Source organism: Musa acuminata, chromosome BXJ2-3, assembly GCF_036884655.1.
Source record: "Musa acuminata AAA Group cultivar baxijiao chromosome BXJ2-3, Cavendish_Baxijiao_AAA, whole genome shotgun sequence".
NCBI lineage: Eukaryota > Viridiplantae > Streptophyta > Magnoliopsida > Zingiberales > Musaceae > Musa > Musa acuminata.
The window spans coordinates 34,065,706-34,092,777 of record NC_088340.1 but is presented as its reverse complement, the minus strand read 5'-3'; the positions used below and the strand labels follow the sequence as shown (position 1 = coordinate 34,092,777).

General features: G+C 43.3%; 1 protein-coding gene across 2 annotated transcripts; it reads right to left on the bottom strand.

Annotated features, from left to right (window-relative positions):
• Positions 1-471: 471 nt before the first annotated feature.
• Positions 472-26,694, bottom strand: LOC135607826 (uncharacterized). Of its 2 annotated transcripts, none has more exons than XM_065099948.1 (14): positions 26,207-26,694; positions 24,592-24,632; positions 22,996-23,104; positions 18,598-18,665; positions 18,432-18,509; positions 17,248-17,312; positions 16,107-16,173; positions 15,795-15,977; positions 2,876-2,932; positions 2,626-2,721; positions 1,101-1,939; positions 939-1,025; positions 819-862; positions 472-744 (listed from the first exon to the last, which is right to left on the bottom strand). In XM_065099948.1, exons 1-11 carry the CDS (start codon positions 26,601-26,603, stop codon positions 1,778-1,780), a joined length of 1,323 nt encoding a protein of 440 aa, XP_064956020.1. In that variant the 5' UTR covers positions 26,604-26,694; the 3' UTR covers positions 472-744; positions 819-862; positions 939-1,025; positions 1,101-1,777. The 2 variants fall into 2 exon arrangements, with proteins under 2 accessions (XP_064956020.1, XP_064956021.1); XM_065099949.1 differs by having other exon boundaries at positions 472-734.
• Positions 26,695-27,072: the final 378 nt, after the last annotated feature.

The window sequence follows — 27,072 nt, the reverse complement described above, 5'->3', positions numbered from 1 at the left end:
AATGATTTAAAATGTTCCTAATGCTTCAGACATTGCATGTGTAGCATGTCCTATGATCAGTTGATCTTGTGCCCACAGTTTAGATAATGTGTTTAAGTGGTGTTGGATATGTGTGCCATGAATCAGACATGATTCAACAATAACTTTGTCTGATGTATAAATCTTTTCCTGCTTCTTTAGTATCCTTCCCTTTTGTAATATGAGATGGCTAACATTTGAAATGAACAGGGAGATGTGATCAAGGAGGAAACAAGTAGAGGGTTGAACCCAGGGTTGGTGGTCTTGCTTGTTGTGGGAGGACTTATACTGCTCTTCCTCCTCGGAAACTGTGCGCTCTATATGTATGCACAGAAGACCCTTCCGCCAAGAAGGAAGAAGCCAATCTCAAAAAAGAAGTCGAAGAGGGAAAGGCTCAAACGAGGGGTGTCTGCACCTGGAGAGTAAACATACACAGTAGCCAACGAAGAAATAGAAGATATTGATGATGAACACTTTATTTCTTAGATTTTGTTTATTGACGAATTGGCTAAATGGTTTATACTAAACTTGATCGATTCTCAGACCAGAATTGCTATAAGCATGTCGAATGTTTCTCGGCAGATCATTAGAATCCTTCAGTATGTATTCTTTCAACATCATCAAATCCGAGTGGCATCAGATACATCATCATCACGTTCGATAGCCACAACCCAGCCGTCTTATTGTAACACATCCTCCGTTTTCCTATCTATGAACTGGTATTCGCTGTGATTAGAACATCTCGGTCATGATCAAGAAGAAGCAAAAATAATAATTCGAAAGCAGGAAATGAATCTTACAGTTCTACCGCCGTCTCTTCTCCTCGACGGCGAGTTTTTGGGATCTGAAGAACGATTCGAGGCGATGTTAAGATTGTAGCTGCCTAGTAATAGGGAGTCGTAAGGAAAGCCTCACGGTACCTGTCCGGGGTAGCTCCGGAGGAGGCAAGGAAGAGTGCGTCTCCGGTCCCCGGTAGTCGGCATCATACAACCCCGTAGTGCTAGTCTCTGAAACAAAGCAGATATCTCAGGCCCAAACTATTGATCAAAGGTAAGCGAGTGGGAAGTTTCATGTGATCAAACCTCTGCAACGCACAGCGACGAGCACGACGGCTAATGAGGCGACGAGGATGGCGATGCGGTACCTGTGGCCCATACGAGACTCCTGCTGCCGAGAAAAGTAGGCAGAGAGCAGCAGCAGTCTTGTCTCACTTATGTAGAGCAGTCCAGGGATTGGCCTGTCACAGTTTGGCCAGCACAGAGCTGGGTGGCAATGGCGACACCTGTTAAGAAGCAATAGTAGGTAGGGGGTGGACACTTTTGGGTGGAAGTAATTGCAGACAAGACAAGCCCATGTGAGTGTCATTTTAGCTGGTATCATCAGTTTTGTCTTGGCTGGACACAGCTACGTATTTGGTGACAGTGCCACAAACAACTGATAGAGATATTGACAGAGATGCAATTAATACATGTATCTCCTGGCAATAACAGAGTAGGAAGGAAAAGAGGAACCGTAACAATGAAGAGTTCGTGAAGATATCTGACCCAACCTCCTCCAGGCTTTTAGCTTCATCCGAGGATGAGGATGAGAAGAGAAGCAACAAATCTGCATGGCGTGTGATTTATTCTGAAATAGCTGTAATAATTCAAGGAAACGGAAAACGAATATTCTGCTCTTCTTATGTTATGCAAAAACTGTTGCATCAGTGATCTTAAGCACTGGTGTTTGCAAGTGGTAACAGCCAAAATGTGATCACTCGTTACGAGTCTTCTTCCTTTGATGGAGTCAGCTGCACGGCAACAGGATCTGAGATGGTCTTAGCCAAGTTGTGCTTCCTCTCTGCCTGCAGCGACCGGCATAGAGATTCAAGCTTTTCTTTCTGGTTCTTCACTTTTTCCAGCTGTTTCTTCATTGACTCGCGCTTCCAAAACAGCAGGGAGAATAGAACAATAAGAACAGCATCTCAAATATCTTTTGGCATGCGATCATAAACACTGATGAGGCATAATATTAAACTACCATTGGTTGTAACAGATAAAAAGATAATTAAGATCCAAATATTGTTTGACTGGTTTGAACCATGATCACACGAAAGCTAAATTAGTAGTATCCTTAAAACTGCAAAGAAATTAGTATCCTTAAAACAGGGGGTAATCTTCATGATGAAATCTAACTCCAGATAAATCCGCCATAAAATGTCTCTCACAAAGGTTTTTTATGGCTGAAAATCCCTCAATTGTCATGTTGACCCTAATCAAATATGCAAGAAGTTCTCTTGTGGTCCAAAATCATAATGGAAAGAAAATGAATATTCAGGCATGCGATAACTCATGACAAGTTGATAACCATCGGATCAAACTTCAAGTTAAGAGTTGGTTGTGTCACAAAAGATGATGCCCAAACACTTTAGTTTCAGTTAACACAGGGAGTCTCATGCTGAGACGTGCAAAAATTGTGTTGCATTGGTATCAGCCATTTTTTAGTACAGATGGGTCCATTTTTTACCAATTTTTTGCATGCCAAACAGTATCGTTCCATAAATCATGGCCAAATGCATCAAGCACAACTAAAACCAAAAGTTAATAATAATTTGCCAGCTCAGCTTACCTCTTCAATGAGCTTCACCAATGCAATATCTGACTTCTCGCATTTGCTCTTTAAAAATTCATTTTCTTTCTTAAGTTCCTTTATCAATTTTGTCATCTGATCAAAATTCAAGTCACATAGAGTATATTCAATAGGTTTTACTTAATTCAGTTGAAAAGAGAACAAGAGTAAGTATATTGGTAAATCATAAATTCGAAATGCAGGGGTTTCTCCACAGCAACATGCAATACCCACTAAAAGTCATTGTTACCTTTTCCATCTCCTGCTTAAATGCTTCAAAGACCTCATTACTTTTTGACAAAGCATCCTGAAGCAGAATTTCAAATAATACTTGTTACTCTGTTCTGTATCAGTTGAAGGTAAAATATCTAATCATCAGAATGAAAAATACTGTTGATAATCATCTAGACAAAATTATCTTAAATTGACAAGATACAAGAATTGAAACGTAAAGGGCTTAGATCACGTTGCAATTAGCAAAAATAAAGCGGAGTTCAAAGAGCATTTGATCTGCCAGCTAACAAGAGCAAGAGCCGCATTAATCCCTTGCCCCATCAAACATCCAGATGTCATTTATGGATACTCACTCAGTCACCAACTCTCATGGTGAGAACATATTTTGCCACATTACCAACCATCTTAAATCCTATACTCATAATTAAAAACATTAGCAAAAAAGAATTTTAGGTCCTAAGAAATTAGGTGGCAGTTTGTAGGACTAGAAAACTCACGTGTCAAGGAGAACACAGAGATGTTCTTAGAGGGATATTCAAGATGTTTGCTATGTTATAACCCCAAGACAAGAAAGCTGCTAGGTTCTTCTTGGAACATAGATGTAGAATGAGCCATTATGACTCATGAAACATGCTGGAAAAAGCTCCAATCAGTTAATGGTTATTATGCGATAAACCTTCTGATGTCACCCTTCTCTTGCACAAACATAGACACTCTATGGTGACTAGATGTGACATTGTACACTCGCCTAAGCACTCGTGTCACGACCTTAGCTGAAATTGCCTAAGGCGTGAGGCACCATTGCGGCCAAAGACTCAAAGCTAGCGTGCGTTGCCAAAGTCGCGGGTCACCCGTGCGGCAAAGACGCGAACTTAGCTTGCGTTGCCTAAGTCGCGCTTCGCCCTTGCGATCTTGCTCCGCAAGGATCAGCCACTTTGTAACCTCTCGCAGGTCCCGAAGGACCTGTAAAAGAGAAAGAAAGTTAGATCGAAAGAACGAGCAACGGACAAGTCCCGAAGTCTCGCGAAAAGGGAAGCTTTACAAGCAATTCGTCGAACACCTTGTGTGCACAAGAGAAAAGAGGGAGAGGGGGGAAAAGCAAGGCTTTCAAGGATGAACGAACAGCTGCAAGCCCACAAACAGCCGCTCACCTGGTCCCGGACGCAACACCAAGTTCCCGTAAAGGTCACGTGCGAACTTGCGAAAGAGTGTTCAACGCCCGGTATATAACCGAAGCCCCATCCAGCCCGGTGCCACCTGGGGGGTTCCAGGGGTCTGAAATGGCTGACATTTTACTTCGACGAGACAGTTCGCCGCGCGAGCTCGTGGCACGCGAAAACGGGGCTGATTTGGGCTGTTTTGGGGCTGTTTTGGGGCTGTTTTGCTCGGTTCGGTGAGCGGTCGCATTGCAGCGCTGCAGCTTGTTCGAACTTACATATTTACAAGCAAAATGACCCAAAACCAAAAGAAAACCTGCTGTCAAGCAGCTGTACAAGCAGGTGTGAGCGACGAACGGATCGTTGAACGAAGTTGTTGCGGGTGCGCGACGACCGTTCGTGACATTCTCCCCCACTTAAACTGTCGACGCCCTCGTCGACGCTTGTTGGTAGTTGTTGATGACGTCTTCTTCGTGTCGCAGGGCGTCTTCAGGCTCCCAACTGGCTTCAGTTCGGGGAAGCTTTCGCCACTTCACCAAGTACTCTGTTTGCTCCGCTCCGTTGGGTAGCTTTATCTTGCGATCCGCCAGAATGGTTTCCACTCGCTTCTCGTAGGAGGCTGTGATGGGAGGTAGCCGAGTTGGAACACTTCGAGAAGCATCTTGCGGATCTGAATGGTAGGCCTTCAGGTTGCTGGCGTGAAGAACGTTGTGAATTTTGAACCACGCCGGCAGCTGCAACTTGTAAGAAACATTGCCTACCCTGCTGATAATTGGGAAGGGCCCTTCATACTTACGCACCAATCCTTTGTGGACTCTTTTCCTGAAGAATTGGAGTGATGCTGGTTGGAGCTTTACCAACACCAAATCGCCAACTTTGAACTCCTGTGGTCGCCTTCCCAAGTCTGCCCACTTCTTCATCCGTTTTGCCGCCTTCTCCAAGTAAGCCCGCGCAATATCAGCATTTCGATGCCACTCCTTTGCGAAATGGTAGGCTGATGGACTACTCCCAGTATACCCAATTGCCATAGTGTGCGGAGTCGACGGTTGTTGTCCTGTGATAATTTCGAAGGGGCTCTTGTTGGATGCAGAGCTCCGCTGCAAGTTGTAGGAGAATTGGGCGATGTCCAACAGCTTCACCCAATCTCGTTGATTGGCACTCACGTAGTGCCGGAGATACTGCTCTAAGAGCGAATTTATTCTTTGAGTCTGACCATCCGTCTGGGGGTGGAGGCTTGTAGAGAAGTATAACTTTGACCCCAACAATTTGAATAGCTCGGTCCAGAAACGTCCCAGGAACCGAGCGTCTCGATCACTAACGATATTGTGTGGGACTCCCCAATACTTCACTACACCCTTCATCATCAGTCTGGCCGCCTCTTCAGCTGAACAGTGTAGGGGAGCAGCAATGAAAGTTGCATACTTTGAAAACCGATCGACCACCACAAGTATCGATCCAAGTCCCCCTACAGGTGGCAAGCTTGATATGAAGTCTAAGGAAATGCTCTCCCAAGGCCTTTCTGGTACGGGCAACGGTTCCAAAAGTCCCACCGGCTTCCGCTGCTCCACCTTGTCTTGTTGGCAAGTAAGGCATGTTCGAACATACTCCTCCACATCAATCCCCATCTTTGGCCAGTAGAAGGCCCTCTCCACGAGAGCCAACGTTCTGTGAATGCCGGGGTGTCCAGCCCAAAGGGAATCGTGACACTCTTTTAAGAGTTCACGCCTCAAATTGTCCACTCGGGGAACATAAACCCTATTCCCTTTTGTGTAAACAAGTCCCTCCTGGACCCAAAATCGTCGTGCCTTGCCTTCTTTGATGAGCTGCATCAGGATAACTGCCTGGGGATCACTATACAGTCCATCTCTGATTCGGGAAAGGAAGTTGGAGTGTAACTGACTTGCTTGGCCTCTGCCCTCCAGTTGGGCAGCATTCACGCATTCCACTTTCCGACTCAGCGCATCGGCCACGACATTCGCCTTCCCGGGCTTGTATTCCATTGCCATATCAAATTCAGCCAGGAAGTCCTGCCACCGTGCTTGCTTTGGGGAGAGCTTCTTCTGAGTTTGGAAATAACTCAGGGCGATGTTGTCTGTCCTCAGCACAAATCGCGACCCGAGAAGGTAGTGTCGCCAAACTCGTAGACAGTGAATCACTGCTGTCATCTCCTTCTCATGCACTGGATACCGCCTCTCGGTCTCGTTGAGTTTGCGGCTCTCGTAGGCCACCGGATGACCTTCCTGCATGAGTACTCCTCCAATAGCGAAGTCCGAAGCATCTGTGTGGACTTCAAAGGGCTCTCCATAGTTTGGCAATTTGAGCACTGGTTCTTCTAGGACAGCAGCTTTCAGGTCTTGGAATGCTATCTCACATTTGTCCGACCACTTCCAAGGCTGCTCCTTCTTCAGCAACTCCGTCAGTGGGGTTGCCCGCTTCGAATACCCGGCAATGAAGCGTCGATAGTAGTTGACGAAACCAAGGAAGGATCTCAACTCTGGCACCTTCTTCGGAGTTCGCCATTCCGCAACTGCTTGCACCTTCGACTTGTCCATCCGAATGGAGCCATCACCGATTCGATGCCCCAAGAATAGGATCTCAGTTTGAGCAAAGTAGCATTTCTCCCTTTTTACGAACAACGTGTTCTCCCTGAGAACCTTGAAAATTGTCCGAAGGTGCTTGACATGCTCCTCGAGCGTTTGGCTATAAACGACGATATCGTCCAAGTAGACGACCACAAACTTATCCAAATACTCCTTGAATAGCTGGTTCATGAGAGTACAGAATGTGGCCGGAGCGTTGGTTAAGCCGAAAGGCATCACCAAGAACTCAAACGCTCCATATCTGGTCACGCAAGTTGTCTTTGCTTCGTCGCCTTCAGCAATGCGCACCTGCCAATATCCCGACCGAAGGTCGAGTTTCGAGAAATACTTCGCCTTACCCAATTGATCGAACAAGTCCGCAATGAGCGGGATGGGATACTTGTTCTTCACTGTTACTTTGTTGAGGGCTCTGTAGTCGACGCATAATCGGAGACTCCCATCTTGTTTCTTCTGGAAGAGAACTGGAGCTCCGAAAGGTGCTTTTGAGCTGCGGATGAGACCACCGCTTAGCAGTTCACCTAACTGCTTTCTGAGTTCTGCTAACTCTGGCGGGGGCATGCGATAGGGTGGTCTCGCTGGAGGCTTCACTCCTGGCTCCAGCTCGATACTATGATCCACGCCTCTGCGTGGTGGGAGAGTCTTCGGCAACTCGGGTGGCATAACGTCTTTGAACTCCTTCAAGACGTTCGCCACTACAGCAGGTTCTTGAATGGCCTCTTCGTTGAGTGGCTCTAGCTTCATAGCAGCCACGAATGTCAGTTCGCCCTTTCGCACCCCTTTCTTCAATTGTAAGGCCGAAATGTGTTGGGGCTCCTTGGTTCCTCTCCGAGAGACGGGAACCACGCAGGGGTCATCTCCTCCCATCATACATAGGGAGTTCAAGAATGGCATCGGCACCAACTTCGCCGCGTGCATAAACTCCATTCCAAGAATCACTTGGAAGTCGTCTAGTGGCACGGCCATCATGTTGGTGTTTCCGCTCCAAGTCCCGATTCTGATGGGAACTCCCTTCGCCAACCCGGAGATTCGCCTGGCCTCCGAGTTCACCGCTTTCATTCGGCTTGGGCTCTTCTCCAATGTCAACCCAAGTCGTTGTGCTTCACGATCGGCTATGAAGTTGTGGGTAGCGCCCGTGTCCACCATGGCACGGGTCGTTTGGCCATTCAGCTTGATGTCCACATACATCAGATCACTGCTTCCTGCTCTTTGTGCCTTCGTCTTTATGTTCTCCCCCACTTGACCCCGCATAGCGTTCAATAGACGCATTGCTCCCATTCGGGGTCCTTGCGACTCTTCATCGTCGCTGCTGGATTCTGAACTGCTTGAGCTAAGGGCCACAGCTTTGCCCTTGTCCGAACGGGGAGGGTGGATGGATGCCGTCAACGCATTGAGTGCCTGTTTTTGTGGGCACTCCCTTACCATGTGTGGTCCTCCGCACAAGAAGCATCCTCCCGGTTTTGAGGCCTTGCCTTTCGGGTTCGGCCCTTTGTGGGAGCTCTTCTTCTTTTGTTCACCCCCGAGCTCCTTCCCTCGAGAATGTTTTTGAGGGCGATTGCTTGAAGATTGTTTCCTTCTCGCTGGGTCTTCAGAGGAAACGAAGTCGGTGAGCCTTTCTGCAGCTGCAATTGCCCCGACCACGTCGGTAACATTCCTTCTATTCAGCTCTTGCTGAGCCCATGGTTTCAAACCATCAAGGAAACTGAACAACTTGTCCTTCTCGGACATGTCCTGTATGTCCAGCATCAGTGCAGAAAACTGCTTTACATAGTCTCGGATGGTGGTACTTTGGCGGAGTTGTCTCAACTTCCTTCTTGCGACGAACTCTGTGTTCTCCGGTAGGAACTGAGTTCTCAACTCCCGCTTCAAGTCTTCCCATGTGTCGACTCGACACCGACCTTGTTGGATTTCCTCCCAACGAGTTCGCCACCAAAGTTTCGCATCTCCGTTCAGATACATTGTTGCTATTGAAACTTTGGTATCTTCAGAATCGGGTCTCGTAGCTCGGAAGTATTGTTCCATGTCGAACAGAAAGTTCTCGAGCTCCTTGGCATCTCTGGCCCCTCCGTATCCATGGGGCTCAGGTGCCCTCAAGTTTTGTGGCGGTGCAACGCGGGTGTTGCCTCCTCCCGCATTTAGCGTTCTTGTGAGCATAGCCACCTTCGCCGTGAGTTCCGCCACAACATCTTGTAAGTGCTGCACGGAGTCCTTGGTGTCATCGGACAGTCGGTCGACTAGGGCCTCGACCTTGTCGATCCTGGACTCCGCTTCCTCTTGCGAGCTCTCTACCCCAACAAGTCTTTGTTGGCCATGGTAGAGTTCCTCCATGCTCGCTTCCAGAACATCCAGGCGGGTTTCCGCCGTCGTGAGTCTCTCCTTATGACTCTTTTTCCCAGTTAGCGCACCAGATTGCGCTTCCTCCGCTCGCGGAGAGTTGCCAACTTCTCGCTCATCCTGTTCGCTGCCGCGATCCTCATGAGCGGCTCCAACAGCATGAGAGCGAGTGTGCACATGCAGCCCACCTGCGGCTGCTTGGGGCAAGGGTCCGGCCTGCCCCGTCTTGCTTGATTCGCCACGATGCTTTGCCATGGCGAAGTTGCGAAGTTCGTTCGCTGTTCGATCGAAGAGCTTGCCCGCTCTGATACCACAATGTCACGACCTTAGCTGAAATTGCCTAAGGCGTGAGGCACCCTTGCGGCCAAAGACTCAAAGCTAGCATGCGTTGCCAAAGTCGCGGGTCACCCGTGCGGCAAAGACGCGAACTTAGCTTGCGTTGCCTAAGTCGCGCTTCGCCCTTGCGATCTTGCTCCGCAAGGATCAGCCACTTTGTAACCTCTCGCAGGTCCCGAAGGACCTGTAAAAGAGAAAGAAAGTTAGATCGAAAGAACGAGCAACGGACAAGTCCCGAAGTCTCGCGAAAAGGGAAGCTTTACAAGCAATTCGTCGAACACCTTGTGTGCACAAGAGAAAAGAGGGAGAGGGGGGAAAAGCAAGGCTTTCAAGGATGAACGAACAGCTGCAAGCCCACAAACAGCCGCTCACCTGGTCCCGGACGCAACACCAAGTTCCCGTAAAGGTCACGTGCGAACTTGCGAAAGAGTGTTCAACGCCCGGTATATAACCGAAGCCCCATCCAGCCCGGTGCCACCTGGGGGGTTCCAGGGGTCTGAAATGGCTGACATTTTACTTCGACGAGACAGTTCGCCGCGCGAGCTCGTGGCACGCGAAAACGGGGCTGATTTGGGCTGTTTTGGGGCTGTTTTGCTCGGTTCGGTGAGCGGTCGCATTGCAGCGCTGCAGCTTGTTCGAACTTACATATTTACAAGCAAAATGACCCAAAACCAAAAGAAAACCTGCTGTCAAGCAGCTGTACAAGCAGGTGTGAGCGACGAACGGATCGTTGAACGAAGTTGTTGCGGGTGCGCGACGACCGTTCGTGACACTCGGGCGAGGCGAGACGAGGCTTGAGCATCTCGTTTAACGTCCAGGTGGCATGCTTCAAAGAGGCGTCGCCTGGGCACTCGCCCGAGCCCAAGTGTCAAGCGCTTCGGGCGAGCGCCCGATTTAAACCAGGCAACTGAACCAACTTTTTAGGTCTTGTTCGTTAGCATTTGAATTAGTTGGTTCGCAGCCTCCCTATCACGAACAAAACTGTAAACAGGGTGTTTAATGTAATGCTCAAATATGTTCGTGTCCTTCGGTTTGTTCATGCTTTGCACAACATGTAGATCTTATAAATAAAGATTGTGTCATTTTAGGGTTATAAATAAAGGTTGTGTCATGTGGACACTTGTGGGAGATCTCGGTCTACAGTGGACCATTTTGGATCCTTTGTTGTGGGACCGTTCAGAGCTTGTTTAGTCTGTTTGCAATTTACCTTGGTTATGAAATGTTTTCTGAAATGTTTGCTTGTAGATCTCGAGTGAGACATTTTCTCTAACCCGTTTTCTCTTTTGTAGGTCCTAAGAGACCATGAGAGGTTTCGAGGAGGCTGACCTTTGCGGACGGACACACAAGGGTGCCACACGACTTAGGCAAAATCAACTAAGTCCGTGACAGATGGTATCAGAGCGGGACAAGCACTCATAGAAACACTTGGCATGCAAACGTGGGATGACCTAACGGGGCTGCGTTGAGGGCAGCTAATACGCACGACCGTTTGGGGGAAACAGGCATAGAGATGTAGGGTAAAGGAGTCGCTAAGAGGAGAGGGCATTTGGAGATTGACATTTAGAGGAATGATCAACCCTTCGCGCAAGAGGCACCACGAGGACAAGCAAGCTGAGAAGAATGCGTAGCGCACAAAGGTTGGGATAGCTGAGTTTAAGCTACGGCTCAACGTTGGCAACCATACTTAATGGTGCTCAAGGCAAGCGAGACGCTTGATAAAGGATGAGACCATATAAAGTGGAATGGATTTTTCAGCAACTGAAAGAGTTGTGCAAAGCTCACAGAGATAAGGAGAATTGCTAACTCGAAGAATTCGGTACTCATGTAAAGGCTTGTATACGAACGATTGAGTGTTCGTGGCCATCCTAAGACGACCGAAACTCGGTGCCATGGAGCATTAAAACTTTCTCTTCAGCATGAGAAGGATACGTTCGTAGGAGGCTGGAGTGTGTAGGGAGTTCAGCATATTGCTAAGCCTTGAGGGGTGTAGTAGTGGGCAGTATTGACGTGGAGTCGCAATCTAGCAAGTGCGTTTGCGGGAGGTAGAACAATGCACAGTTTGTTCAGCAAGGCGAAGTAGTCCAAGGGGATGGTGGTCTTCGAAACTTTCAAAGCGAAGGAAGCGAAGAGAGAAGTTGCTCCAACGGGATAGATATCCAGGAGGGATAAGTCTCGGCTCTTCAGAGTGAGAACCATGTGTAATGGACCGCACATGTTGAGGAGGAGTACCTCAAAACAACTCCACAGAGCTCAACGTACTGAGCGAGCGACGAGGAGTCGTCGTATGATCTCGCTTGAGATAATGCATTGAGGGATACATTGCGAGATCAATTAGGGGAGCGATCCAAGGCAACACAAATTAAGGCACACTTGGAGTCGATATGGAGATCGGACTCAATGAAGGGCTGACCCGTGGAATGGTGGGCGCGAGGGCCGCCATCAACTCAATACAAAACGATGAGCAGAACAACTTGGGTGTAACTTGGCGAAGTACCCAAGCCACATGAAGGGAGCCGACATAGAACATGGAATATAGAGCGAAGGCACAGAGCTTTTCTTGGACAGAGGTCAAGGATATGAACTCTTACAGAAACAAGTGCGGGATCATGTCGTTTCATGGGTCCTTCATTCTGATGGAGCGGGCTCATCCTGCATGGTGCCAAAGACGAAGGGAGCTTCGAGGCACATGCACCTTACCTCAGAGAAGCATTTGACGGAGGAACTGAGGCAACTCAACTTACGGAGGCGAAGTTGGGTTTAGAAGGCCTTGGCACGGGGCAAGAGGACGCGGATGTGGGTATTCTTAAAGAATATACCACAGTACTGCCATTTAAGTTGTCATGAAGGGAGCGGTGCATAGCAGAGATTGTGCCGGTATGGGTAGAGGCCTAGGATCTAGACAATAGTGCACCAATTTCAGCGAAGTCGGTGGACTTCGGGAGCTACTAGGCGATGGACTATCCTAGAGCGGTGCTTTGTCTAGATGTGACCCGAGAGCGGGTGGACGAAGGTCGATTGCCAAATGAGCAAACACAATCGAAAGTGAAAGAGGCCATGCAAGGTGTTGGCGGAGGCCACACATAGAGGGATCACAATCCGAGTTCATCCCATAAGGATCAGAATGCAATGGAGATGTCACCAGGAGGCGACATGGTGCAGCAGATCGTGGTGGAACAGTTCGTGGCAATGTGATACACACGAATCTAGTCCCGTGAGAGACTATATCATACAGAGGTATGATCGGGAGCTATTAGGAGCTCCACTTCGATGAACAACACGACGACAAAATGGGCTATGAATTCAAAGAGTGAAGGTCATGGTACCGTAGAGGCAGGTCTTCCGTGCGTGCATCGAATTTTGCATCAGATAAAAGCCTTGGTTATCAGCATATGTGAGTTGTGTACTGCCGAGGGAAAAGTTTGAATGCAAGTACCAGTGAGTCCCATGAGAGGGACTTGATCATGCAGAGGTATGATCGGAGCGGCTAGAGAGTTGGACTGCTCCAGAGCTCATATTCGCTTAAGGGAGCCCGACAAGTCAGAGGACAAGACCGAATAAGCAAACATTGCTACCACGGAAGCTAAAGAGAACATAATCGATGTGAACCCCGCAACATGATAGTAGAGACCATGCATGGGAGTTGCAGTCTATCTTTCCATTGACCAAGGGGAACTACTTGGAGAACACAAAGGTGTTGAAGTAGAGGGTCGAAAGGGACGAGGAAGCGACAACGTGTCCAGAGGGACTTAGCTACCAAAAAAACAAGCATCGATTAGAATGGAGGTGGACTCAGAGGAGTGCCACAGAGGCAAATCTACCGATCGTGAAGAAAGGGATGCAGATGTGAGGCGACGGATAGTATAGTCATAGGCATGGCAGCGCCATGGTACCGCACATGCGGGACTTCCGTGAAGTCATCAATCCTTAACTCTCATGGAGGGAGAACACTTGGTCATGAAAGGGGCCGAGGAGGTGGAGCATGCAAAGGCAAACTTCAAGTACCGAGGCAAGGCTGAATGGCAGAGGCCAGGGAACTTCGTAGGACCGGTGTTAATGAACTTCTCATCAAGATAGCCAAAAGTGAAGGGCTTCGGGTCGTGCAAGAGTGCACGACCAAGGAACGAAGCAAGCAGTACGCAGTGCTGTACATTTGCTACTCAGTGGAGTAGGCAGCAGGGTTGATGGAGAAGACGGTACAATCCCAGAGGCGACTAAAACTATTAAAGACTTACTCTAAGTTGGGGTGAAAACTTCCTACATTCTAGAAGTTCGATGGCATTGAGAAGGTGAATCACAGTAACTAACTCAACGCAAGGAGTGAAAACACTTCAAGTGTTTCAGAAGTGTGAGCAAAGAGCAGGCGAAGGCCAATAACTAGCTCGATGCACGAAGTACAACACTCGAGGAGGTGGGCGAAGTCAAGTAACCTTTGTCTTCTCAACTCTTAAGAGAATGGGCGAAACCGAGTACCCCAATTCTCTTATCTATCCAGCAGAGGAGCTCTGCACATATTTAAGGACCCTTCAAAGAAACCAAATAGAAGACAATAGTTGTCAAATCCACACCAATGGTGTTCAGTACTACTAAGAGTAGCTTATCCGCTTTATTTCTCAACAGAATGCCAATCGAAAGCGGAAGTGATGCGAACCTACTTGGAAGTGGCAACTAAGTGAAAGAAGAGTCGATGGACAAATTTTGTAGAGGAAGGACCCTAAAACTTTAAAGTTTGCGAGGCGATACTCGTTAAAACTCCAACAAGCATCCACCCAGTTCAAGCAGCATGAGGCATTTGAGAGACTGGCGCATAGTAAGGATGGTCTTTTCATTCATTTGAAGGATCCGCAGGAGCCAACAGGGATCAACACAACTTAGCCAACCGCACACTAGAGTCAGAGTCATTGGCGAGTTGAAACATCATGACGGATCAAAAGTTCGAGTACTCAATAACAGCAGCGGAGAGCAGTTGGGAGCCAACAGACGCATTGCAGCTGGAGTATAAGATTGAAGACTCAACAAAGGTGAGGAGTTGCAGTGTCGGCAAAGGCTTCGACGAGAACATCGAAGGAATAAGTGGGGGAGAATGTCACGGACAAAACTATAAACATGGTGTTTAATGTAATGCTAATGTATGTCTGTGTCCTTCAATTTGTTCATGCTTTGCACAGCATGTAGAGAGACGGTCGAAGTCTTAACAACCCCAATTTAGTTGGGTTTGGTGATCATTTTAGGCTTGTAAATAAATGTTATGTCATGTGGACACTTGTAGAAGATCACGATTTGTAGTGGACCATTTTGGATCCTTTGTTATGCGATCGTTCAGAGCTTGTGAAGTCTGTTTGTAATTTGCATTGGTTATGAAGTGTTTTCTAAAATGTTTGCTTGTGGATCCCGAGTGAGGCGCTTTCTCTAACCCGTTTTCTCTTTTGTAGGTCCTAAGGGACCATGGGAGGTTTCGGGGTGGCTGACCTTTACGGACGGACACGTAAGGGTGTCGCACGACTTAGGCAAAACTAGCTAAATCCGTGACATCCCCCTCGCGACTTCCCCCAAACCCAACCCTACTCGTGATTCCGTCGCCGACATTTCTTCTCTGCTACCGCCGTTACTGCCTCTCTCCGCTGTTGCTGTCACTGCTCTCTGTTGTCGCTGCCGCTCTCCTCTCTTGTTGTCATTGCCTCTCTCTGCTACCTCCCGCTACCATTGTCACTGCTCTCCGTTGCTGTTGTCGCTGCCTCTCTCTGCTGCTATCACTGCTCTCCACTGCCACTGTCGTTGCTCTCCGCTACTGCCCACTAGCGTTGTCGCTGCTCTCTACTACTATTGTCGCTGCCTCTTTCCGCTACCGCCTGTTGCTGCTCTCTACTGTCGTTGCCTCTCTCTGCTACCACTGCTGCTGCTCTCAGACAACAACCTCCTATCCACGTCTGAGTCCTCACCGTGACTCAGCTTCTTACCTCAGTCTCCTCCTCACACTCTATTGTTAACAGTAAAGAATATTTTAAAATATTAAAATATATTTTTATATTTTAAATATATTAAAATATTTTTTTTATATTTTAATATTTTGGAGTGCCTCGTTTCGCTCAGGCATTTTGAGACCTTAACACCTAGCACTTTTTAAATCACTATTACAGGTGCACCATGCTAAAAAGAGGATTAGGATTTAAGATTTGATCAAATTAAAGTGAGACCTAATAACAGTAGTATGGTTTAATGATTGGTCCACCAATTTGATGATTTATTCAGAAATGACAACAGAAAAGCAAAATCAACCTGCATCAAAAAGTGGACATAAATTCCTCTTGCAATTATGGGATACACTAATTACAATCTATATGACATTATATCAGTCTAACTCCAAGCACTAATATGCTGATGATTTTTTCTTTTGTGTACCAAAGTCAACATTAGATTAGACCTTCAAATTGATAACCAGCAAATAATTTATACCTAACTTGTTATTGTTACTTTGGAATAATTTGAATAAAATTTGATACTTATATTCAAATACCTGGAATTGCTGAAATCTTTCTTCATCAGCTGCTAACTGTAGACGCAAACTCTTCTCCGTGGCCATTAGTTGTGAAACTTGTTCGGCGTACAGTTGCATCTGGGTTTCTTCCTTAGCAGACTTCTCTTCCTGTTGCTTAAGTTTCAAATCAGCAAGCTGAAGTTCTAGCGTCTTCTGCTGTAACTGTATGAACATAGTTTATATAGTCCAGGCAAAAGACTAGTGAGTCTGAAAGTCAAAGTCATGGTTTATCTACACACCGAAATTAAAATATAGTAACTTCAGAAGATTCTAAGTTCATGAAAAGCTTACCTTTTGTGCAAAATGTTGCTCAGAGAGAGAGTACTGGTCAGCAAGAAGTTTTAACTTATTTCTCAGCCTAAAAAAAGGAAGTAATTGGTCTGTAAAGCAAAGTAGCCAAATAATAATAAAAAAATCATTTGCCAAGAAGGAAAGATAACAGCATTATGTTCTAGTTGAAAAGAACAAATCATTATAACATAACTATGTCAATAACCAAAAACTTTAAGCAGTTGTAACAAACAATGGTAGTTGGAATCTAAGTTGCATCATACAAGTTAAGAAAACTAGGTGATTCCCAACAATCAAGATCAGGAGTATAAACAGATTATCGAAAAAAATAGATGAGAAACCTTTGGATTTCAAAAACATCAAAACATTTCATTCAAGAAAGATATTAGCTTATTTGGAGAACTAAGAGTTAAAAGCTATACTTTTTTATGCATAACAGCAAGGAAAAATAAAACAGATGCAATCATGTGGACATCCAAACTACTGCATTGGTAAGCACAATATATCTTAAAAGTCAGACATCTTATACTAGGCTAATAGTTGTCACTAGATATAATACCGGTCACCCCAATTTTGGAGGTTATTCCTACTGCTGGGAGCAGACAACATATGTGCATGAGCATGCACACACATTATTATGTTGAGACAGAAAGCCAAATGAAATGAAAAGGAAGGTTAGGCATGGCTTAGAAAACATAATATCTCTAAGAAGTCTGGTTCCAGACTTCTAGATGTGGGCTCAAATGTTTTAATTTATGAACCCTGAATAGAGAAACCAATTATCATTTCTTTTTACCCAAAAAAAAATGAGTTGGTAAAAGAAAACGTCGGAACATGTGCTGATGAGAACCCACAGTATCTAGTATGCCATAGGATAAGGGAGAGGGTACATGGTTGCCAGTACATTCATCAAGCATTCAGAGTTCTTCCAGCCTATGCTAATGCAAATTAAGTGCTGGTCTTGCATGAATTTGTACAGTTTTATAGCAAATTAAATGTTACTCATTTTAATCAAGAAAGTGCGGGACACCAAATTCTTGCCCAAATAAAAATGAAAAGAAAATTCTCCTGAAAAATAAACCTACTTCAGATTAATCATGTAAGATATCCTGATCTGAAAAGAAATTTCCAAGAATCTTACATCTCATTTTCCTTGAGCTGAGAAAGGCATTCATCTTTTTGCACTTCAAGCTTACTGCTTATGTCCTACAACACAACAGGGCAAAAGCTATTTATTAATGAATTTCTTGTAGTAGAAACAGAAAGGGACTAGACCACTAAAAGAACATAAACACAAAACAAGTAGAGAAAACAATACTAGAAATAGGTTCTGGTTTTGCAATGAGCACCTCCTGAATGCGAGCAGATACTTTGCCAGGCCTCAGTTTTTCTTGCACAATGTGAGCTTTTATAACTAGTCCTAGCCTTGACACAATTTCCTTATATGCAATCCATGAATCATATCTCCACTTTTTAACCATAAGTTTTGTTGTTAAATGCCAAAAAAATTATTGTCACTGAAATTAAGAGAAAAAACTTATCTCGTATAAGGTCAGTCAGGCTAATCCAAGAATCAACCAACACTCAGTTTCTGGGAACAGATATTGCTCTTTGCTTTGTTTACTTCTCCAACAGATTCTTTTTGCTGCTTTATAATTCATATTCAGTTCCTTCCATTTCATACTTTGTTCATCATAACACTGGGCCTATGGTAGCATCTTTAACTAGTTCATTTTATGGGGCACTAAAGATAAATTAAAATAAAGTACAAAGAATGTATAGATAAATCCAAGAATCAACCAACACTCAGTTTCTGGGAACAGATATTGCTCTTTCCTTTGTTTACTTCTCCAACAGATTCTTTTTGCTGCTTTATAATTCATATTCAGTTCCTTCCATTTCATACTTTGTTCATCATAACACTGGGCCTATGGTAGCATCTTTAACTAGTTCATTTTATGGGGCACTAAAGATAAATTAAAATAAAGTACAAAGAATGTATAGAGTCTAGACATAACAGAAGATAATATACATACTATGCAACTATATTTTGAAATGAATTCTTTTGTTCATTTTAATCATTCATGATTCAACAGTTGTCTTTCTTAGTCTTGGAAGTATGGTATAGGTCATCAGCATAAACATCTAGTCAGAAGAAACTAGCTGGTTCATGGCAGATGTTCAATAGAGGGTGCATTTCAATGACTTAGCTACAAGATAATGACTTCCTAAAGAAAATAAATGTTTCAAGACAAGCCATTTCAAACTGCATAACAATGAAAGAACAAGAATATAAGCTTTAAGATATTTTATCTTAGTCCTTACCTTTATTGCATCATTAAACTTTGTAGACAAATCTAGTCTCATATTCTGTCCTTCTGTAGATACTCTTTGGCATTCATCCTACAGAAGTCAAATCAGGCTGAAGCGAGGTTGAACATGTAGAAATAGTAAAATAGATCCTTTCATCTTCTTAATCTGGAAAATGTACCATAAGCATTTTATTCTGACGCTGCAGCTCCCTACAAAGAGACTCGAGCCGCTCACGAACAGCAACAGCTTCAAGAGGCAAGCAAATTCAAAATATAAGATATGTGACTAGGAGAAACAGAAGGCTTTGCTCAAACAAAAGATATCAGTATAAGGAATTTCACACAAAAGATGAACAGAATATAAATAAAATTAGACATCAGAAATAAAGGATGTTAGCAGATGAAAGATCAGTACAGGAAATAAATGCAACAAAAGTCAAGTTTCAGTTGTCCTGGCCAAGGTATGCAATACCGTATCGTACCGGTATTTTGAGGTTGGCTCGGTACGGTACGGTACCGGTGTACTGAGCGGTACACCAGGGCATACCGAGCTGTCACGGACTTAGCTGGATTTGCCTAAGTCGTGCGGCACCCTTGCGTGTCCGTCCGCAAAGGTCAGCCTCCCCGAAGCCTCCCATATCCCTTAGGACCCACAAAAGAGAGATCGGGTTAGAGAAAATGCCTCATTCGGGATCCACAAGCAAACATTTCCGAAAACACTTCATAGACAAAGCAAATTATAAACAGACTTTACAAGCTCTGAACAGTTACACAACAAAGGGTAAAATGGTCCATTACTGACCGAACTAAAATGGGACTATTAAGCCTTCGGCTGTCCCTATACATGCTAGTCAAAGTATGAACATACCAAAAGACACGGACATACATAAGCATTACATCAAACATCTTGTTTAGAAGTTTGTCCGTGACAGAGTGGTACACCCTAGTGTACCGAACAATTTTATATATTTTCTTTATTACTGTAGCACTATAGCGGTACCGGGCGGTCCGCGTACCGGTATGCTATCGGACCGGTACGTACCGCCCATATTGTGCGGTACCATTCGGTACTGCATACCATGGTCCTGACATGTCCCAGGTCAACGACCCAAAGCAGCTAACATTGGAAATCCATTTTTGTAAATGGTCAAATAAGCCTGGCAGGTATCTCTAATTCCAAGTCCATTAAAGTAGATGTCCAAACAAGCCATTCAAGAAAAAAGGTCAAATGTTGATATCACACTTGAATGATGGCTGAAGTTAAATGTTATAAGTGTGACATGTTTTGACAGGTAAATCACTAGAAAAGGCATCAATTATCTGACTTTCTCCGGGCTGCATCAGAAACTTTTATCATCCTGCAGTTACAGAGATTAAATGTTCTAAGAACTATTTAGGAATTTTTGAGCTATTTCAGGATGCTTTAGGATAGAGCAAGTGGAATGGAATATAGCCACTGAAACCAAAGGATATTAAGACGATAAAACTTTTTAACTGGAATGTAAGATGACCAACTCAATATTCAAGATGGCCTAGGAAATTAACTGTACATCTAGCATTGTAATGACAATAAACAATGTTTGAAATCTTCCTGACGAGAAAATCCCAGACACCTTATAGCAAGCCGAGAAGTCAAAAGGTGCTCTCAGTTGTCACTTGTCACTAACTTGTTTGTTCAGTATATGCCACATGAAAAATGAGGTCATACAGTATTTCAATGACCAACTGAATATCTGTTATAATGGCCATCCCTGATCAATGATTAACCTTTACAAATTTGGAAACGAAGTTGGCAGAAAAGGAAAAAAAATGAGTTTACCAATGTAAGTTACAAACATATTTGAAGCTTATCAACGGCTCCCTTAACTTTCATTACAATAAATCATGCACCTGCCATGGAGGACAGAAGTGGACAAAATTGCAAGAGGAAGCTACAATCAAGCAAGCAAATAAACAACTAAATATCACATAGATCAGAAAGGTTGACACAGCAACATAGATGTGCATCTCCATCCTTAGATCTGATTAATCCGAAGACATGAACTCATTCACCAATCTATCCAGAATAGACATATAATTCCTGTTACCATCTAATGTATGATTGATCTCCATTATGAGACACTATTTTAAAAGGAAAAGGAACATATTACCTCATAATTCTCCTCCATTGATATGCTAGACTACCATATAGTTTCATTTACAAGTTAAACCAATTTCATAAATTTTATCTTTGTAACCATCTAGCACTAGATGAAAACTAAACTTAGTTATAGAAACCAAGAATTAAAATTTCATACCATACCAGTGTATCAAGTTTTGCTCGATACGATACAGTATGGTGTACCAAGCGATACGTTGGGGCATACCAAGCGGTATACCTAAATTAGGCATAAAATCTTCTGAAAATATTTGAAAAATAGAAAAACACAATAGTTCTTACCAAAAAGGTCAGCATTCTTTAAGTCAATATTCCTTTTTAATCTTGAGTATTCTTCTGTGTGCTTCATGTTAATTACTCCAATTGCTGAGCTCTTTTAATACCCTTCGTAGACTTCATTACGTACTAATCAAAATAAAAACTTCAATCCCAGAAACCCGCGACATCCACCGGTCCGCTTATGATCTCTATGCAGATTGTTCTTACTAGATGTTGGCTCTGCGAGTGGATCCTTGGTCATTCCCAATTGTCGGAGGGTAACTAAGCGAGCATTGTTGTCGGTGTACGCAAAGCATTTTGAAAAAGGAGGTCAATTGGTGGACCCCACCGAACAAGTAGGTACATGGCGAAGTTGGTAGAGCAGGCAGAGCGTTACAAGGAGATGGAGTACATGGAGAAGGTCGTCGATGTAGCAAGGGAGGGGGAGGAGCTCACGGTGGAGGAGCATAACCTCCTCTCTGTCGCCTACAAGAACGTCATCGCCGCCTGCCGCGCATCTTGCCGGATCATCTCCATCGAGCAGAAGGAGGGTCGCGGAAACCATGACCACGTCGTCACGAACGGTCGTCGCGCACCCGCAACAACTTCGTTCAACGAACCGTTCGTCACTTTTGCATGCTTGTACAGAGAGACATGGCAGCATGTTGTACCTTGGTTTTGTGTGTTTTTGCTTGGAAAATGTAAGCAACGACAGTTTGCAGTGCTACAGTACGACCGCTAGCCGCGCCAGGCTGAACTGCCCTAAAATGACTCTGTTTTCGCGTGTCACGACTTATTTTTTGCACACTGCAGCTGCACACGAAATGTCAACCATCTCAGCACCCTGGAACCCCCCGAGTGGCACAGGGCTGGATGGGGCTTCGGTATATTGTCGGGGGTTGAATAATCTTCACAAGTTCGCACGTTAACTTGACGGAAACTTGCCTTCGCACTCGGCACCCGGTGAGCAGTTATTTGTGGACTTGCAACCATTCATTCTACCTTCTAAAGTCCTTGGTTTCTCCTTCCTCTCTTTTCTCTCTTACACTCAAAGTGCTTGCTGAATTGCTTGTAAAGCTTCCCTTTTAACGAAACATCGGGACTTGTCCGTTGCTCGTTTTCAATATAATCAACTTTCTGTTTTACAGATCCTTCGGGACCTGTACGAGGTTGCAACTAGGTTGAACCTTTGAGGACGCATAAGTCACAAGGGCGCCTCATGACTTAGGCAATCGCAGCTAAGTCCGAGGAGTTAGCACAATGGTGCTTCACGACTTATGCAACTTCAGCTAAGTTCGTGACTTATGCAACTTCAGCTAAGTTCGTGACTTATGCAACTTCAGCCAAGTCTGTGACAACGTAGCCGCCATTCGCGGCTACCGCGCTAGGATCGAGTCTGAGCTCGACTCCATCTATGGCACCATCCTTCGCCTCCTCGATGCCCACCTCATCCCCGTCGCCGCCGCTGACTCCAAGGTCTTCTACCTAAACATGAATCGTGAATATTATCGTAACCTGGTCGAATTTAAGACCGGATCTAAGTATCAGGCGGTAACGATCGAAATTTCAATCGTTACCGCTCGATACAACCCTGTATCGTCCGATACAAGACTATATTAATGGTACCGCCCGATAGCAGGTGATCCGTTTATCGGTCTACTGACGGACCAGTATATACCACTCATATCGGGCGATACAATTCGATATTAAAAACCCTAATAGAAAGTTAGAAACCATTATAACTTCATAATTTTAAATGCCCTATCCATATTGTGAAACACCATTATTTGTATTGCTTCTATCAGTGCATTTTTTGAAATACTCCACATCCTTAATTTTCCCCTTCAACAATTCTAACAATGATCCATAAGATAGTATACTAATATCTTAATGCAAGTATGCAACTTACTCGTTTTTTTCACATTCCCATAACTTAATGCTATACAAGAAATATAATACCATCAATAAATAGATGGTCCATACAAATCAGTCTTTACAAGCATATAGTTAGTAGAAATTTTTTTATGTGAATTAAATGATAAAAAAAACTCAAAAACGAAGTGTATTATAAGTTAAAGTTGATGGTTAGTGGACAGCCACACTGCACTTTGTATGAGTCAGCCCATTACAATGCATATAATGTAGCATTTTTAATACTAACCTGCATCTCTCTCTGCTATAACTTTTTGATATTTTAAAGTAAATCCTAGCAGTTCTTTCTCTGACTTTGTGTTGCGCTTTCCAACTTTTCGTTTTGCTTCACTGCTTTCCTGAAAGACCATCAGACCATCAAGTAGAAGATGATATTTATATTTTATACAATGCAAAAAGTATTTAAAATGCTTAGAAAAATCTACTAATATTACCAAAAGCAGAAAGAATCATCTTGCATATGATTTTGCAAGCTAAATTATGCAAAGTTGCAACTCATTAAGTGTGGCTGATTTTTCTTTTAATTCTGTCAAATCTTGTTTGAAAACTACAGATATCTGGGAATTTTGGTCAAATTCGAAAATAATATTTACCAAAGTGTAAAAACTAATTAGGAGACTGAATGTATATATTTCATGATATGAATTAGCAAGCATGACGACACACATTTTCCTAAGATTCTTTAAGTAAGAAGTTGGTTTTCATATTTATTGTTTTGGAATAAAAGAACTTTAAGTAGATGTAACAAACAAAGTAACCGAAGAACTAAGTTTAATCACCATACCTACATAGCTCAACGCAAGTCTTGCAAAGAACAACTAGAATTGAACTCCTAGACAAACTACAAGGATATAAGGCTACCTATTATTACAGATATAGAAATGAACTATATATTAAGTGATTCTTTCAGAAAAAAATACACACACACACACACACATATATATATATATACATACATATACATATACATATACATATATATATATATATATATATATATATGTATATATATATATATATGTGTGTGTGTGTGAATTTTACAGGCATTAGCATTGATAGAAACCATTACATCCAATAAAGAGGAATCAAAACCTATTACATATTAACAACAAGAGTTTCAGAAGCGAAAACAGCAGCCAAGGATCTTAGAATCATAATGTGTTTACAACTCCATAGAAATTGAGCCATAACGCAAAACTATGATAAGGAAGCCCTGACAACATAGAGATAAATATTTGAACTCCTATTCCCCCATTTTTAATAAAAAGTGGCTAATTGAACAATAGACATAATCAAAGGGTACAGCTTAGTAGTGGAGGTTCAAGGCCTTGAACTAACAAGCTACCAGGCTTCATCATACAAACAATTTATACAGCTGCAAAACAATTTTTGGAAGATTGTAACAAAGCAAAGTTAGATCTACTTACAGAAAGACCATATTAATATATTGGTTCTTCATTTTCCTATAAGCAATATCTATTACTCTTTCAATATACAATTGAAAGGATCAATGCAATAAGAAGGTAGAATTAAAACTTCTTCATTTTGACACAATAAATGACATGTACAAAAGAATATTCTAGTGAAAGGTAACAAAAGAATTTGCACATGATAGAGAAATAAAAAATCACATTTGAAAGCAAACATAAATAGAAGTGCTATGTGATTGAGTAAAGATGCATTATCTGTGAGATCAGTATTAACAATTTCAAGACATGGAAAACTAATGTGCATGTAACTAACATGATGATCGACTTCATGCCTTGAAGCTTTACAGAAACACAAATGATTTTGAACATTCAGCATATGCTGCTATATATCTTACCTTTAGATTGGTGGCATGTAATTCCAACTGGCCTTTAGTTTCTGCAAAATCCATAGGAAGTCAGTTTCTTTGTATAGCTAGGATTACTTGCATCCCGAACATTAAAGGAAACAAGTGTGTTGCTGCATGCATGACCAGGCAATAGAGATAGTAAAGAAATTCATAGAGCCATACTTGCAGACATCATAGTTGCAGCATGATATGGAGCCTGCTGAATTTTTATTCCAAAGCAATCATGTACAGCATACTTACACTGTTACACAAAAAGCTATAATGGTAGCAGGTTCAGCTAAACCTTCCTTAGTCCACCATATCTACAAGGTCTTCCTTAGTAACATTATTTTTGTCAATAGAATTACAGACATGCACCAGCAAAATTATAGAAGTCACTCCACATATGTAACCAAGCCCCTTTTTGAAAGTTGAAACCTTCTCATTTCTCAGTACAAGCCTTTGGCAGACTCTTATGACATTGGAAAAGGGCTTAGATGATGAAGCTGACGAACAGTACCTGGTTCAACAATTGGTTTGCAGCAAGAAAAACTCTCATCAATTTAAGGCCTTACTCAAGCAATCTTTACATCATTAAGATACAAGATAATTGTTATCCTCATCATTATTATTTTGCATTATACTGAACATGCATTGAATGCTAAAATTCCCGGTATTACTAAGATTTACCATCACATGGCTTCTAATGTGCACTGTATCAGTGACTTCTAAAATTTCCCAGTATCACTAAAATTTACCAACACATAATTTTAATGTGCATTGTGTTGTGGTCAAGATGCCAAATTATGTACATTTAATTTACAGTGTTGAATTTTCATCCATTGATTTCATTCATTTGTGATCATCTCCAATGCTGAATCACTGATTAAAATTAATAGGTACTAGGTAAGTGTAATAATCTTTCCTGCCTGCCCATCCACCCAATGCCCTAAGCTCTAAAAAAAAGGGCCATAAAATCAAACAAAGTACATCGATATATCCTCTGGCTTCTGGATCCTGGATTCACCTAATGCAACCTGAACATGCAAAGAAATCCACCTAGTCTATCACCGAACATTCACAACCAATTTGGTGTTCTGCCAAATGAACACCAAAGTCGAACAGACAAAACAAAGGGAATATTCTCCTTTTGACCGATCAATCCTTAAATATCTCACTCATTTCAGTTTATTCATCAGAATTCTTTTATTATTCTTGTATACCTCGTTCATCATCTTGTCTGAAAAATGAGAATATGAAATAAATGGAACTTTGATGGGCCTATTTTTATTTACTATTAATTGTGTCCTAAGTCCTCCTAGTTATATCAGACATCAATAGCGGATTCACTTTTCAGTGATTGATCTTCTAATTTGATTTCTCTGAAGAACAGTGGATTTGCCTTATAAACACCTCAGTGGGTTGTAGCTAATGAAAAGACTAAGAAACTTCTCATGTAACTTAACTAGGTTCCCTTTAACTAATATGTTCTAGTGTCGCCATGGCATACATTATCTCCCATATATGCACGAAATGTAACAAGGAGAAAAGCGAGCAAGGTAGACCGACAGAAACCCAAAAAGAAAGTAGCCAGATGACAAGAGATAAAACAAAGATCTTTCACCCGTTTCACAATTCCGGCCGTCCCCTTGGGCTCTTCCTTGCAAACATGCACCTATCAGGACCTCATTCTGGGGTGCACTCAACTCCTTCGAGACATCATCGCCGAGTTTCGACTCCAAGATCCCATCCCGCGCAACCGAATCAGGGCCGTCGCCGACATTGTCCCCTCTCGTCAAGAAGTCGCCCGAGATATCGAGCTTCTCGGTCCCATCGACCAGAAAATCCGTAGTTAGGGTTTCCGCCGGCGAAGCTACGAGCTGCTCGCCGAAGGGATGGAGATCGAGCAAGGCGTCCTTGTAGTCGGAGGAAGGCGGTGACGGGGGGTCGGCGGAGACCTCCACGAAGCCGTCGGGCAAAGAATCCGCTTCGGGAAGACGGTTCGCCGGTGAAGTCTCCATTGGTAGGGCGATCGGCGATCGAAGGAGGGAAGAAAGAGAAGGGAACGGACGATGATACAGTGAAGGGCTTGGCGTTTAATAAAACCACAGGGACGTCTAAACTGCCGTGTTCTTTATGTTTGTATTTGTTTAATGATATATATGTATATACATATGTATCTTAATTCAATTTTAATGCATTTTATTATTCAAAATCTTCAATTTTATAAATTTAAAAAAAATTAGTTCATCGGGCTTTCGGCATGGACAAGCTTCTATGTTTTCCGTAATCACAATATCAAAATAATAGTAACAAAATACACAAATTATATCATATTTCTCTACTTGCGATTCCCACATCGCTAACAGGGTCAGGGAAACTACATAGAAGCAAATGATTATATGCACAACTAGATCAACACATCGCACTTAGTAGGTTCGCTTATGCGAATTAACACGTAAATATCATATGAATTAATTGTCGGATATC